Here is a 17483-nt window from a genome sequence, read left to right on the forward strand (position 1 = left end):
AATAATTTTCTAGAATTTTGCTTTTATTTAACAGTAAACAAAGTCACTAGGGAAATGTAATACTGTTTGAGCATGTCAATACATAGGACAAGGGAAATGTAATACAGTCTGAGCATGTCAATACATGGGACAAGGGAATGATGAACTACAGGTCAAAAACAAAAAGAGGAAATTACATGGGAATTCATAAAAAATTCAAAAACTTCATATGGAGGAGTACCCCACAAAAGGTAGAGCCATAAAAAAATTGGAGAATTGAGAGACCACTCCTAGGGAGAAAATGTGACAGAACTGGAAAGGCAATAAGCAACGAGAACAAAAACCTGGAAAATTACATTCTAAGAAATCTATGGGTTCCAAAAGAGGTCCACTGTCTTCTACAAAAGTAAAAAGAATGTGATAGAAGTCACCAACAGTGAATAGTCCAAATGATAAAAAATGAATGAAAGAACATTTGACTGGATGAAGTACCAGGGTGTGAAAGGAATAAGAACATTTGATTGGAGATTATAATCCTGAAACCTCCTACAGATTGAACCACATCTTCAACCAATGGAAATGAACATCAAGAAAGAGAAGCAATCCATAGAGGGAAAGGAAGCAGAAAACCTGACATCATAGGAGATATGAAAATCTATAAGAAGAAGAAAGAAGGAAGGAAGAAAAATTAGAGGTAAATTAATGAACTGTCCAAACAGAGGGGTGTGTAAAAATACAAGTTCTAAAGAGATGAGAATATGAGGTATGGAACTGGAAAATCTAATGACCAAAGCTGACTGTGGAAAGAGTATGTGAGGGCTACTGCTGTTTGGAAGTAGCTAACCAAAGTTATATATCCAACGAATAGTGTAAATAAAAATCACCTCTCAAAATGTAGAAGTTGAGTACAATGCAAACCACCCCACAAAAAGATACATGGTAGCAGAGAAATCCAAAGGGCAAGGCACGAAACTGCGACCAAATCACACAGTAAAATAACTTATAATAGCTTTGTAGAATGGATGGCAACTGAAGACAAAAGGCAGAAGACTTTTGAAATGTCATCCTCTACACTTGTGTCTCCACAACAGCCAGTTGCTGTCTGTTCTACAAAGTTTCATCATGAATACTCTGCCTAAAAAATCTATCAAAGAAAAACTTAAAATAGCATTTTGAAAAAGTGGAAAATAAGAATGCGTAACGTGGGCATACCCTGACATGCAGAAATAACACACCAAATATGATCAAAGGCTAAAGATGAAAACAGAGAAGGCCCAAGAAGTGACTGAGGTGGGACCAATCAATACAGAACCTCAAATAGCATTGAGCATACAAGAAAAATGAAGAAAACCCAAAGGTAGGGCAGTTAAAAGATGGAAAATTGCTGTACATGTAAAATAATAAAGATGACAACATCTCAGAACAAAACAAAAAACGATTGAATATAACATGGCAGTCACCCCATATGATACTAAATGTGCTGGAGTGTAGGAGCTAAAACAAAAAGACCAGTAGAGAAGAAAATTAACCAGAAGTTCATATTACCATTGGATGAGAAACAAACATCAGTGTACCACCCAAGAAATTCCCAAAAGGAAAAAAGCCACGTGCAGAAGAAAAGAATAGAAGGTGGCAAACCTCCCCTATCCCTAACATGGAGAGAAATCTCTAAGTATAAGTGGAACACATACAAAAGGAAGTACAAGGTAAATATTACATGTAGGAGAGCAGACACGGTAACACAAAACTGAAAACTAGATAGGGGAGAAAATAGAAAAAAGTAATAGAGGTTTGAATAACATAAAACAAAGAAAGAAATGTATCAGATGGTAAGTAAAGGTAAAAGAAAATAAAGCCTATATGTCGTGAGGCTTTTAGTATCAAATCTGAAAAAAAATAAAACAATCGTAAAGAAACAGCATCAGGAGAAGGGAATATACTGTGAAACATGTGAAAAAAAAAAAAAAACTCCCATAAAACTCAGGTAGACCAAGTAGATTCTATAGTAGAGGCATGGAATGCAATCCATGATAAGGTGGAGAAAAACTGACAAAATCTGGGTTGTCTGGAATGAGTTCAGCCATTACAGTAGGAAGGTGAGTAAAACTGGGAACAGGTACGGTGGAATCCATCTCACAGGAGCCACATAAAGAAAATTAAGAATAAAAAAATAACAAGCACATATTAAGCTGAATTTAAGATATTTAACCTAATTAGTATTAATTCTCATGTAGAACTAAAAGTAAATTAAAAAATAACACACATAAAGCCTGATGTCACTGAGCTCTATTATAATAACAAAAATGAAATAAATGGGAATTTATAAAATGAAACAGGTGTGTACAAACAATAACCTATGTATAAGACTAGATGTATGGAAGAAAAACAATATATTTGAACAAGTGATTGATATCCCAATCAGATGAATTGCATATGATTCTAAAATAACAAAAACCTCCAGTATCAGTGGTATAAGAGAAAGGATACAACTAAACCTAATTCATATCCTAAACTGCACTATGAGTATCAACTACACTAACAAAACTTGTGTAAGTTGGTGGATTGTATGTCAAATGTGTATGTAGGTCTCCAAACACGAGGAGATTCAACAAATGTCAGCTCCTTGAACGATTAATCTTCCAACAAGGTAAAGCTGAAAACATTCCTGAAGCCAGTGTAAGCGTACAAACAGAACAAATAATTCCAAAGTGGTAATGCAAAATTAATAATAAAAGTTAATAACAAACACATCTGCATTTACAGAAACAAATGCAAAGTTTTTTGTAATAAAGTAACAAGTTTTCTAAGTGGGTAGAAATACAAAATAATTCCACTTTGGAATAAATCACCAAGTTACAGATATCACTGTGTATAATAAATAGTAAACTTGTTAGAGACTTTGATACAAGGTACACATGAAAAAAAAACTTGAAGAGAGGATAAACTAAACATTACAACCCATGTACTGCCAAAACAGAGGTGACAGTTCAGTAATAAAGTAACACATGTCAAAAAAGAATATCACATTCTTATTAGTAAAACGTTGTTGCTGAATAATATGCATGAGACACACACTGAATGAGTCAATTCCAGATGTGGAAGATTCAAGGTTAGTGCTATGAGCAAAACATGTTTGCACATAGAGGGCAGCACTGAACAAGAGAGCTATTAACATGAGCACAGGTAATATATGATACAAGAATTAGTATTTGGATTTTTCATAAACCAGGTTTCATATATGTTTTTCATATATCATGTTTTGTACGAATGCTTTTCATATATACTTCTTCAGGTATTGTATGGGTTTTAACATTTTGATCATTCCAATTTAACAGCTGATCAAGTAGAATAAATCGTGCATAAAGCTGTAAGGAAATTACAGTTTTCATTAATGTAATGATATAAAATAATATAAAATGTTGTTTAATATCTATATCCACACAACACATATACATAAGTTTATTATTAGTTTTTTACGCTATGTATTCTTCATATACAAAATTATTAAAAATTATATCATGTAATAATATTGTTGCATTAATTTAAGAACTTGTTGTATATGACTTCAGGGTTTGTAAATTAGAGAGATATGTATATTTGTGTGAAACATTTAGGTTTGAGTTTGGGAGTACACATTTTTAAATATTTACATGTATGTGCAAGATTTATGTAACTTGACACATTTAGAAATTTGTGTGGCTCCCTAATGGTCTACTTGGGGGCTTTTCCTAGTAATGGAATGAATGAAGCAAAAAAGGAATTATTTGTCCAGTGGGCAAAGTATAATTGTAAAATCTCGTTTCAGAAGCTGGCCAGTAGAAATTCCACACATAGATTCAAGTTCACAAATGTACATGTTCAGGAATCAAAATCTCCACTGCATTATAACTATGTTATATTAGCTTAATTAATTATTTTAATGATCCAGTTATACAACAATTACTCCTATCAATTTTATTTATGGCCAATAAATATGTTAAAAAAATCTATACCAGGCAGACAAACTGGTACTGCAGTTGAATAAGTGAAAAAGAAAAGAAACAATGAAAATAGTTAAGAATTAATATTTTTAACTTACCAACAGGATCTTGGAGATATATATTGTAACCTTTCTCCATTTTCTGTAGACTGACTTTGGTTGGTTCTGTCTGATGAAGAAGGTACTCTAAACAAAGAAAAATCAAAATTTAGTGCATGTTCAGCAATTTCTTCCACTAAGTTTTCAACACTCATCTCAAAGAACAAATATTATTACACAGAATTGTTTCTTTCAGAAAGTTATTATATTACTCAAGCATTTATAGATAGTTTAAATTTATTAATAATGATATTTATTATTATTGAATAAATCTGGTTTACTGGAAATAGATTAGTTTTTATTAATAAACTCGTTTATTTTTCACCAACTGTATGTTTGAATTTATTATCAATTAATCATTCAATTTATAATTCCTAAATCTATTTATTTTGTCATCATCTTAATCTTTAAGTTTATCACCAGTAGATTATCTTCTTCAAATTTTATATTAAAAATCATGAAGTTTTTCTTTATTTTCAAAATATTATTTTGCTACTGGTTCATTGTTGTAGCTGTTTTTAGTAAAAACTTAAACAGACACCACCATTAATAATTTGACTAATTTCTTGTCAGTTGCTTATGTTTTACCTTCTGTACAAATATAAACAATATCTGAACTTATAATAATTACATTAATTAACTTCATGAATAATTTTATTATAATATTAATAAAAATAACTTTTGCTTTCTTTTCAACAGATGCTTTACAATGCAACATAATTACACTGGCCAACTTAAACTTTTTGTGACAGGTCAAAAACCATGTCATCACATATTTTTGAGTTGTTTCAAAATTTTATTGAACTACTATTTTATGAAATTATGTCAATAAGCTTGAAATCAAATTGTAGATTATAATTCAGACATTAATAGTATATATGATTTAATTTCTTAATTTAAAAGTAAATTTTAAATAGCACACATAAATAGATTTTTAGTTAGTCATGTGGTATGTTGAATGCAGCACTGCTACATTACTAAGTCTACAGTTTTGTACAAATTAGGAACTCAAATTACTAATGAAAAGCTAGAATATAAAATAAGAACCTCTTATCTTTTTACCTCACTGAGACATATGCACTGAATTAAACACAGTGGCCCCATTCACCACTTTCCATTTTTGAAAATGGTTCCTCATATACACTTCAATATATGACATGTGAATAACCAGTTGACAGCTTAGAATGCCCCCTAGTGGTTTTCTTGCCCATTTCAGTCTGTGAAAAAGCTATCATGTTCTCTCAAACCAAAATTTCAAGAATGTAGGTTGTACCTTTAATCTGCTCAGAGTTTCATATTTTATAAATTTAAATACATCTTAGTTACTACGATTAACAAATTATATTGGAATTTTATGGGATCAATATATATATTTAGGAATTTGTGGTTATTTAACTATACATATAGAACCTAATAAAAATTTTGTTTGATATCCTCCATGTGCAAAATATTAAAAGGCTTAGAAACCTAATGTAAAGTAGCAACCCAGTTCAAAAAATCGTGAGAAGACATAATTGTTTGCTTTACTTTTGATTTATTGTTTTATATAAAAAAAAAAGTTTAACAATTTATTTCTAAATAGTAATAATATATATACATCTTAGTTACTACGATTAACAAATTATATTGGAATTTTATGGGATCAATATATATATTTAGGAATTTGTGGTTATTTAACTATACATATAGAACCTAATAAAAATTTTGTTTGATATCGTCCATGTGCAAAATATTAAAAGGCTTAGAAACCTAATGTAAAGTAGCAACCCAGTTCAAAAATCGTAGCGAGAAGACATAATTGTTTGCTTTACTTTTTGATTTATTGTTTTATATATAAAAAAAAGTTTAACAATTTATTTCTAAATAGTAATAATATATATACCTATATATAACATATAATAATTGAAATGTGACTGTATATTACAAGATACTAGTCCACTAAAATACAGCCAAGACTCAGAAGATTAAATGCAAGTTTTATATGATTGGATACGTAATGAGTGCATGTGCACTGAAGTCAATGCAAGTTATGTAATGTTATCTAGAAATGACTGGAAAGCCAATATAATAAATATATTGTGTTATTAGACTTAAGCAACTTAGAGTAGACATCTGTATTTTTGTGTTATAATATGTACTCATTTTATAAGGAAAAAAGCATAAATTATATTTATTTCCTAGTTTCTATGATGGTTAGGAAGTTGGTCAAGTGACAGATCTCACAATATTTGAGATCTTTGGGATGAAGAATAGTTTTTAATCATTGAAATTACTTTACACTTGGACTAGTAACCAAATAGACTCGATGTTTTCACAAACAAATCTTTAGCAAAAATATTTCAATAAAACATCTAATTTTTTGTACACAAAATACTTGTATTCTTTACTAAAAGTCTACCAAATTTTGTGAAGACACACACATTGTATCAAAATTTACAGTGCAAATGCTTAATATGTGCAAGTGTGTAGATGAACTTGTGTATATTATACCAAACCCATCGTAACTATTGATAATTTAAAAAAGCAACTTACTTAATAATTAGGAGAGTATCTTATTTATCATAAATTAAAATTCACCACCATGAGCGTTTTAATTTATCAATAAAATTAACTTACTTAATGATCAATAAATTATTCTTTATGTATACATTAATCAATAATACTTCTATTTCACTCCAAAACCACGTCTAGTATGACATCACTAAAACACCATATCCATATACATTAAAAATAAAAAAGGTATTTTACCTGGTGCACATGTCACTGAAGCTAAAGCTGGGTTATCAAATTCCTCTAGTGTTGTCTGAATTATGTGTTCTGCTTCTCCTACAAGGTTCACTAGAACACAGATCGAGATAACACACTTCATGTACAAGTTTATATATCAGTAATATACACTTAAAAGCAAACAATGAGATCAAATAAAGTGTAAGTAAACATTTTTTATACAGATTTCTAAACAAAAATAAAAAACACACATTTATGATAAGAGTATTTAGTGAGACAACAGGCTGACTTAAAAGAAGACTATAATAACACAATTTTGCAAGGGTTAAACAAGCAATGTAAATGTTATGTAATAAGATAAATCCAACTCTGAACAAGAAAATATACTGACATATCATACAGGTAATCTAATTTGATTATTCTTCTGAACTTAGATAAGATTCTTTCTATGTACTGAACCCACATAAAACAAACAGAACTAAACATAATTTAATATATACTGTTTAGTTTGCTCATACTTGATAAGTGATTTAAATCTGATAATACCCAGTTCAACTGACCAAAACTGAACATAGTTAATGCATATGATAGCTTAGATAGCCATATGTATCTATTCTATGAAGGTTGTTGTAATAAAGACAAATTAATATACTATTTAAATAAGCCTTCAAAGTACTACATTTGTGATGAAGTGAGACAGAAGCAGTCTTTTTCTCACCAAACAATTGGCGGTGTTTATCTACATGATCTTGCCATAAACTCTGCACTCTGGCTTTATGTTCTTCTTCAGATGCTGTTAGCAGCCGATTTTCCTTCAATAATTTCTCAACTTGTTTCTGAAGACTTTCTTGCTCATTCTCTAACTTTAACAAGTCATCTTTCAGTTTCTGCAAAAATCAATTTCTACTAACTTCCAAAGTTGTTCATAAATATCTCTCATTTATTTCTATCACTATTTCTGAAAGCACATGCTTCAGTGTTTTCCAATTTGGCTATAGCTTTAGAAAAACCTTTTAGGTTAAACAGTACATTCATAATTGAATTCCAACAATTATTTTTACTGTAGTCTGATATATTACCTCAAAGCATTTATTTTATACTCAATAAATAAAGAAGTCAAACTAAACTTTCACATTTTCAAATATTAAGAATGTGAACTGCAGCTTCATCTTAAAGTGTCACTGAAATGTAAGATAGACAAACTTCTTACATCAACAATGGTCTCTAACTCCACCTTATTTGCAGTTACTGCAGCAAGTTCCTCACTGGAAAGGTCAGCAGACTGTTGAAGCTTCTCTTCAGCCACTGTTTTCTCACTCTTCAAAACTTCCAGAGTTTGTTGCAGCTCCTAATGACAAATCAGATTAAAACATAACCACACTCATGACAGTTTATATAATCATCCACTAAAACTGGTTTGTTCTTTTGGGACTGCAATGAAAAAAATCAAATTCATGCTGGCAAAAAGTCATTTTTTGAAAGTGTTCACTTCATTAGATCTTTTACTTTTTATTTAATGAATATTTTTTTGTCTTATAGTGAAGCAATATCTTTAAGCTGAAACATTTGAGACACTTTTCTTTATAAAACATCTACCATGGTTGCCAGTTTGGAGGTTGCCAGATGCAACATTAATTTTATTTTTCTGCAAAATTGAAGACTTTTGTTTTACAATTTAATATCAGTTAAGTAGGTTTAGTTCTCTACTGGCCAATACAAATTTAATAAATCAGAGAAGAGAACTTGTTTTCCTTTAAAATACATTTTACAGTTTAGAAGCCCAAAGAAATCCACAGAAGTATATTGACAAAATGGAAAAAAAGCTTCATAACATTATAATCATAATATTTTACATTTATTTAGTTTCACAAAGGAAAATACGATGTTTTTAGAAAAACGTTTAAAACAAATAATGTAACTGTGATGTTTTTTTCATGAAATAGGATTTCCACTGACATATATTATTCTGTTATTTTTTTTATATAAGCTGAGTTCACATTTATATTTTTTTTACTTTTTTAATATAAAATATGTTTCAAGTTTAAACATCTTGTACTGTTTATTTACAAAAAACAAGTTTCAAGTTTACAAGATATTACATGTTGTTGCTACTGAAGAAAATTATGACAAAACATTTTAAAATAAAATTTGCATGTAATTGAAGTATATATGGTGGCAAAAACAACTGACAGAGCTATCCTGCATGTTTTTATTGAAGCAATCAAATTATAAACATCAATGCATTATGCCTTGCACTATTTAAAAATTGTTGATCTATTCTTCAGATGGCATACTAACTGTAGTAATTTACATACTATTTAAAGATTGTTGGTCTATTCTTCAGATGGTATACTAACTGTAGTAATTTACATACTACTTGAAGATTGTTAGTTTATTCTTCAGATGGCATACTAACTGTAAAAATTTACATACTACTTAAAGATTGTTAGTTTATTTTTTGGAGATGGCATACTAACTGTAATAATTTACATACTACTTAAAGATTGTTGGTCTATTCCTCAGATGGAATACTAACCGTAGTAATTTATATTATCCCTTTAATTTTTCATTTTCATTTGATTAAAAAGTTATTTAACATTTCAGAGTTTCAAAGGTATGAACATTACCACACACTTGAAAACAAACACATGCACTGAACAATACATAATATAATTCTTCAATACATTATACACAAAATTTTTTCCCTGTCTTTTTGTAATTTTAAGATTAAAGACTGAATTGAATATACATCTAAATAAATGAATAACAAATCTTGAGTAGCATTAAAAAATGTATAATAAAAATCACCTGATTGTTTTTCTTTGCTTCATCAACCATGTTTCTAGCTGAACTAAGGTGCTTTTCAACGTCTGCTTTCTAAAACAATAAAAAATGTTTTGTTTATGACAAAGTTACTAAGGCTATCTGTTGTTATCTCTAAATTTAAACTTTTGACTAAATGTTGTCACACACCATAAACTTTTAGGTTGCTTTTCTTAGCAACAAAAGTAGGATTGACTATCATATTTTAATTCCCACACTGGTTAAAGGGCAAGCATGTTTGGTGCTGTTTTCAATTCTACAGTTCAAAAATTCAGTATCAAACCCTTTGATTTCAGGCCAGACCAGTAGAGCAAGCATATGCCAAAGATATAAAGTGTGTGCGTGTTTTTATAGCAAACCCACATCGGGATATCTGCTGAGCCTCCCAAGGGGAATCGTACCCCTGATTTTAGGGTTGCCAATCCATAGACTTACCGCTGTACTAGCGGGGAGCCAAAGATATAAAGAAAATGATGGAATGCACATATAATTCAGCCAGTATAAGATATATAACGATGAATACACAAACAATGTTAAATATTTCTTATATTATTTCTACAACAAACCAATTTCTATACATTTCAAAATTTGTAAGAACCATTTCTATAGTTTCTACACTTATATGCTGCAAAAGACCTAAAAAATCAAGTTCTTTAACTTTATTTTATTCATAAAATAGTTTTTTGGTGGGCTACATCACACAAATTATTATTTACAATGGAGCACAGATTCTTCATATTAAGTTAAATAAGTAAATATCAAAAGAAGTAAAACTGACATGTATCTATGTTTAACACGAGATGTAGTTCAAGTTTGATTATTCCCCTATTTTTACTGAGAATTTGCTTTAAGTTTAAAAAGGTTATTTCATTGTATTTTTATTGACCAATAGCCTCAGACTGAAATGTGTTCTTGCACTGTGTCTTACTCATCATTAGGTTCAGTCTTATGTAAGTTCTTACCACTGACATACAGAGATGAGGTGGGTGGCTTGGTGGACAAAACCCTTGCTCATTTACCACAGAAGTGATCTTTTTTCTCAGTCATAAAAAGCTGGTAATGACTATTAGGACTTTCCTTATTGAGAGTTATTAGGTGGAAAAAAAGATTTCAGATTTCAAATGAATGAAACACATGGACTTTTAGGACTTTACAGTAAAAACAAATAACAAGTTATATGCTACCAGTTGTTAATATGCAAGAATTCTCTGTCAAGTTTTAAACCTAAAAATTTTTCATAAGCCAAAAGGAATAGGAATAAAAAATATATTTGCTTCCTGTGGTCTTTTGATCCTAAGAGTAGCAGGGCCAACCACATTCCCCATAGCCCTCCTTAACACTTCATACTCCTCCAAAGGCTTCAAAAATGATCATTTTTTGTCAGTATCCCCATGCTCTTTAATGTTATTGACACATAATATTATTAAATTGTTTTTACTGAACAGCAGGTTCAGCGTGACACATGTGGATTCACATTAGGTTGAGCTTTGCATGTGTTGATTCACATTTTGTACTTAATGTTAGGCTCAGCCTTGCATGTGCTGATTCACATTTGTTATTGAGCGTTAGGTTCAACCTTACATGTGATGATTCACATTTTTTATTGAACATTAGGTTCTACCTTGCATGTGTTGATTCACATTTTTTATTGAACATCAGGTTCTGCCTTACTTGTGATGATTCACATTTTGTACTGAACATTAGGTTCAACCTTACATGTGTTGATTTACATTTTGTATTGAGCATTAGGTTCAGCTTTACATGTGTTGATTTACATTTCCTAATTAACATTAGGTTCAGGTTTATGTGCATTGTTCTACTGTCTTTTTTGTCAAACATTGAATGTTATATTTAATATATGTTATACTTATGCTCACCTACTTTGATTTATTTTATTTACTTCAGCTTTTCTTAAGCAGTTCTGTTATTTCCACAAAGGTTTCTAATTTGCATCAATGAACTTTCAGACTTTGGAATTAAAAACAAAGGAAAGATGAAATCTAATGAAAGTCATTTCATAAAACAAAAGTATCTATATATCAAACTTTATTTTAAAGATTTATTTGTAGCTATATATCAAACTTTGTTTTAAAGGTGTATTTCTATCTATATATCAAACTTTGTTTTAAAGGTGTATTTGTATCCATATATCAAACTTTGTTTTAAAGATGAATTTGAAGACTTTATTCAGAACAAGGATTACGATAGCTACAGCTACAATAACACAGAAACATTAAAAATTACTATCATAAAAAACATTTATTACTTATAACTATAATAACATCAACACATGTCTGACATGGAAAACATTTATTACTTATAGCTCTAATAACACCAACACATTGCTGTCACCGAAATTTTTTGTTACTTGTAGCTCTATTAACACAAATACATTACTATAAAAGAAAAGTTTTATGCGAATGACTCAAGTAACACAAACATATTACTGTTGAAGAAAATGTTCATTATTTAAGGCTGTATCAACATAAATATCTTACTGTCAATGCAAAAGTGGCTACTTATGGCTCTAATAATACAAATGTGTTACTGCCAAAGTTTGTTACTTATGGATTTAAAGTGTTAATGGGAACAATAAATAGGTTCCTACCTACAGCTCTAATAAGCAAAATGCAGTAATGTAAAAAACAAATAGGTTTGTACTTACAGTTCTAATAAGTAAAATGTGTAAATGGGAAAACAAATAGGTTCCTACTTGCAACTCTAACAAATAAAATGTGTTAATGAGAACAACAAAGTTCCTACTTATAGCTCTATTAAGTGAAATATGTTAATGTAAAAAACAAATTGGTTCCAGCCTACAGCTTTAAGTGAAATATGTTAATGTGAAAAACAAATTGGTTCCAGCCTACAGCTTTAAGTGAAATATGTTAATGTGAAAAACAAATTGGTTCCTACTTACAGCCCTAATAAGTGAAATATGTTCTTCTCGTAGCTTGTTATAAACCTCCTTCATTTTCAAGAATTTTTCTTCTTGTGTTTTTGCTTTTTCTAAAATGTATTCAAAATAAAACAATTTTTTTATTGTTGGATGGCTTCAAAGAATCACATGCATGATATTGAAAAAAATGAAAGAACACACAAACAGGAAGTGACACAAATTTATAATCAACAATTAAAGTGTTGAATATTATTGTAAGTTAGTTTCACTACTGACTAATTTTCTCTCATATAATGATATTACAACTGAACATTATTTCAAATATTTCTGTTTCTTCCACAAGTTTTCAATGACATGCAGATTATTCTGAAAATATTAAATAACTATTTTTTGACTATAGGATATCAAACAACAGTATTGCATGGATTCATAATATGAGCACTTTGCAACTGTTTGATTTTTATCTCAATCCAGTATTAAGATATATGTGTAAAATATGAAAAAGGTAGTACCTACAAAACTATATTTCAAAAACCACTAAAGTATTTTGTTTATGTTTTCAGATAATTCTTTTCACTTAACATAAAAACTACTTCAATAGATTTTTCTTTGCCAATATTTACCAAATGAACTTTTAAAAATTTAAACAATAAAAATAATAAGTTTGAAAAGACTTAAAGTAATATGTTAGTGACTATCAACTCAAATTCTGTTTATCAAATCTTTTTATTAATTATGCATTATAAAAAAAATTACTTTCTGCTTCTGATAACTTAGTCACTGCCTCTTCTTTTTCCAAAGTGGCATTAGCTGATAATTTTAACGATTCGTTTTCCTGTTAAAAGCACAAAAAAAACAACAACAACAGTTTATGATAACACATTCTCTTGTAACTTCAGTAACAAATATTAGTTTTTCAAAAGACAAACTACATGCAAAATTACACTACTATCTAACAGCTTAAATTCCAGGTGGTTTATAGTGTTTTCCATTTAATCGTGGAAAGAACTAAGGCTAAAAAAAAAACTAAATAAACAAAAATACCAGATATATCAAATACTCAAAAACTCCTTAAAATATACTCTTCACAGGAAGTCAATTTCTGCCAGTACTCATCAGAATTCAATGCCATATTTGGCTTGAAATTACTGAGAGATCAGGTTCTGGCTGTGATGAGTAACTCTACCTCTTTAAGGACAATGCACCAATGCTACAGGAAGGTTAACTTTCAAGCTAAACCAACGTTTGTGAAAACCACCGCAGCAGATTATCAAAGGTACAAAGCAAATTTAAAAATAGCGTGTTATATACTTTCGTTTAATCATGATATGAAATCAGAAACAGGGATATCTGTGGAAAGAAAAATGTATATATGTGTAGCCAAGTCAAAACAGCCAGCAGTTATTTAGAGAAAAATGCCTTTAATTGAGCAATATGTTGATATCTTTAAAATACACATAAAAAATTAACGGTTTTTATGGCTTTTGAAAAAAATTTACAAAAATTCAAGTCTTGTAACTTGATATAAAACTTACTGTTCATCAGTGGCAGATTTAAGGTTGTGTGGGTTCAGGGGTTAATAATTTTTGTTGGCCCTACATGGAATAAAATTATCAATGGGCCTTTATTAAGACCATGAGCCCAAGGTTGAGAGCCCTCTAGCTCCTATCTAAATATGTCACTGTTGTTCATTTAAACATGAAATAACGTTCACCAAATTTGAAATGTACAACTGACAAAACTCATTTATATCATGTTAAAATTACTTTAATAGTAAGCTTCCATTCAAGGTTTTTGACTGTCTTAAGCCTAACTGTTGGTCTAAAGACAGTTCTTTTTAAAAGACTGAAAGATTGATATTAAAACAACTTCCACATTGAGTACATCCAAAAAGAAAGTCATACATATAAAGAATATATAAATCATCATGACAAAAACTGTGTAGAGTTACTGATGAGAGGTAGAATTCCCTATAATCAATCTAACAGAATGACAAGTGGTGGATTTCACATTTCCTTTTAGTCTCTTAATCAGCATGTATGATTCACTATTCCTTAGTAATTAATTAGCAGAATCAATGTTATATATTATTCAAATTCTGTAAAAATATAAAAATCTCTATATGAAGTAAAAGATACCCAAAACAGCATGAAGCTAACATTGTATATACTGTTCTTGAAGAAAACAAAATATCTGTAACATGCAACCCTTGGATTTACTTTCTTAATACTTATAATGTTAGAATTACAACTAAATAATGAAAAAAGTCAGTAAAAATACACTTATAAAAGTTATGTTTTAATAATATGTGACAATGTACTACTTTTCAATGTAGTCCAACAATGCATTTTCTTTCATGCATGAAACCAAACTTACAGTAATTAATAACAAATAACTAGTAACAAAGACAAAAGGTTAATCTATAACTTGATTCAAAACTCATAGAAAGTAAATATTTTTGTCTTTGAAATCTTTTAGATAGATATAAATTAATAAAGTTTATATTAAATGATTCTAAACAAATTCAGAAAATAAAACTTATTTTATCTGATAAGCTCATTTTTCTCATTGGTGAAATATTTAAAAATTAAACTAAATTTAATATTCTGAAGTAAAGTTTGTTTGTTAAGCACAAAGATACCATTGGGCAGTGCTTTGCCAAATACAACTATTAAAACAAAAATTTTAATACAATAGGGCTCGGATTCACCAATGAGCCATCAGAAAGCTCCAAAGTAAAATTAGATAAAAATGTTTAACTATGCCAAAAATTCTGTTTCGGATATCAGAATGCCAAAGTTCTAATGACTTGTTACTTTGGTTCAAATATGAAATGCTTTAGATGTTAAAAATGTGCAGTTGAAGGTTATGTTTTAATTTTGTTTATTACTATTTTACCAGCAAATTTAAATTTTTGTAATTTCCAAGAAATACTGTGGTTTTGCTGTTGAAGAGAAAGAAGTTATCTTATTCAAGGCAATAAAATCCTAGTAAGCTGAAGTCATCAAGTCTTTTTTTTTTACCTTTCTAAGTTCCTCAAAGGTTCTTTCATGTTCAGCTATCTGTGATTCTAGAGCTGAAATTTCTCGATTTAGGTCATCTATCACACGTTGGTCCTAATAGAAAAAAAAGAGACAACTTATGTATTTTGTTAAACCTTTAAGATCAAATTAGTAAAAGCAAGTGTAGTGTATTTACAGTAAAAACCTGTTGCTATATGTTCACAGTAACATAAATTTCAGTTAGTATAAGGACTGTCTGTGAGAGATACCAAGATCAAAAAGTCAAGGTCACTTTTTGCACTTCTTGAAGCATAACTATATCACATCTACTATACTTAGGCTAGTGAGATGTATGAAAAACATTAAGGTAAATGATTATTTGAATTGTAAATATATCACTTCTACATTTAGGTTAAATTTGTGAAATAAATACACTAAAGTAAAGAGGTCAGAGCGACTTTTTTCACTTCCTAAAATGTCAGTGAATTATTTGTAACTATATTACATCTATTGCAATTAACATCTGCCTTCTCTAAATAAATGGTTTGAACAAACTATGACCATCTTTAATGCATGGTTTAATATATTATACATGACATTTCTATTTTAAACTTATTTTAAACATAACTGTCTAACTATAGTACATCTAATAGACTGTAACAATTGTAATGTGTTTTACTATAACAATGACTATAATACACATAACTATAACAATTGTAATACACCTGATAATAACTATAATACACACAACTGTAACTGCAATACCTCTTATTGTAACAACATGTTACACATGTAACTCACTGTAAAACATCTGAATAACTTCATAAGGTATCCTTTTTAATGAATCTTATTTTGGTTACAGCTTATGTTATGATATAATATGCATTAAATTTCAGAAAAATGTTATGGATCCAGCAAACATTAATGGATCTATCTCTGTGGGACATTCTGCAGTACATGTTCAATTCTCCTGTTGCTTAACTACTGGGAAAATAATGACAATTTAAAAATAAAAAAATATGTATTTCAAAAACAACATTCCAGACAAAAGTTTCTCAAAGTGTGGTCCAAGGAACCATAAGGGTCCCCGAAACTCCTTCAGGGGGTCTGTGAGGTTGAACCTGTTTTCATAATATAATTCCTTCAATGAAACGCTACTGTACGTTTTAAACCGAGCGAGAGAATGAGAGTGAAAAAAGCAAATAGCGTCTTAGTACATTTTGAGTCTATGAGAAGGAAAGCCATGTCTTCAAGTTCTAAGATTTCGTTCTCATGTTATGGCATACATAAACAATATTATCTTGGATCAACCTTTCATTGAATTTATTTGGAATTTAAGTGAATTTTAATCTGTATGGTTGAAAAATTTGGATTTTTCTCTATTCTAGAAATAAATACATATAAAAATTATACTTAAGCTTGAATAAATTGAAATCTAACATTCTAATAGAAAAATTTGGAAAAAAAGATAAGTGCAGAGAGGAATCAGACAGCAAACAATTGTTCAATCATTTGAGAAGTAAGTATACTTTATTGTCTTATTTTACAATAATATTAAAAAAAATTGAAAACTTTCCTAAATTTTTAAATTTTATCTAAAACTTTATTATTTTATAATTTAATTACATTTTATTCTAAAAATAAAAGAAAATTTATTTATAAAACATTTTTCTTATATTTAAGAATGGTTTGATTTGTTTTGAATTTCATGCAAATCTACATGAGGGTTATCTGTGCTAGCCATCCCTAATTTAGCAGTGCAAGACTAGAGGGAAGGCAGCTAGTCATCACCACTCACCACCAACTCTTGGGCTACTCTTTACCAATGAATAGTGGGATTGACTGTAACATTATAATGTTCCTGTGGCTGAAAAGGCGAGTATATTTGGTGTGATGGGGATTCGAATCTGCGACCCTCAGATTATGAGTCGAATGCCTTAACCACCTAGCCATGCCAAGCCATTTAAGGATGGAT

General features: G+C 29.5%; 1 protein-coding gene across 1 annotated transcript in view; it reads right to left on the minus strand.

Annotated features, from left to right (window-relative positions):
* LOC143257656 (huntingtin-interacting protein 1-like) overlaps positions 1-17483 on the minus strand; it is a 129841-nt gene that overhangs the window by 25728 nt on the left and 86630 nt on the right. Inside the window, exons 16-23 of the mRNA XM_076516699.1 lie at positions 15530-15622; positions 13263-13341; positions 12528-12616; positions 9593-9661; positions 7995-8132; positions 7503-7671; positions 6806-6895; positions 4058-4144 (exon numbers count right to left, since the gene is read on the minus strand). Coding sequence (XP_076372814.1) covers positions 4058-4144; positions 6806-6895; positions 7503-7671; positions 7995-8132; positions 9593-9661; positions 12528-12616; positions 13263-13341; positions 15530-15622 — 814 coding nt within the window. The remainder of the gene's footprint in view (positions 1-4057; positions 4145-6805; positions 6896-7502; positions 7672-7994; positions 8133-9592; positions 9662-12527; positions 12617-13262; positions 13342-15529; positions 15623-17483) is intronic.

This window comes from Tachypleus tridentatus, chromosome 7, assembly GCF_004210375.1.
Source record: "Tachypleus tridentatus isolate NWPU-2018 chromosome 7, ASM421037v1, whole genome shotgun sequence".
NCBI classification, from domain to species: Eukaryota; Metazoa; Arthropoda; class Merostomata; order Xiphosura; family Limulidae; genus Tachypleus; species Tachypleus tridentatus.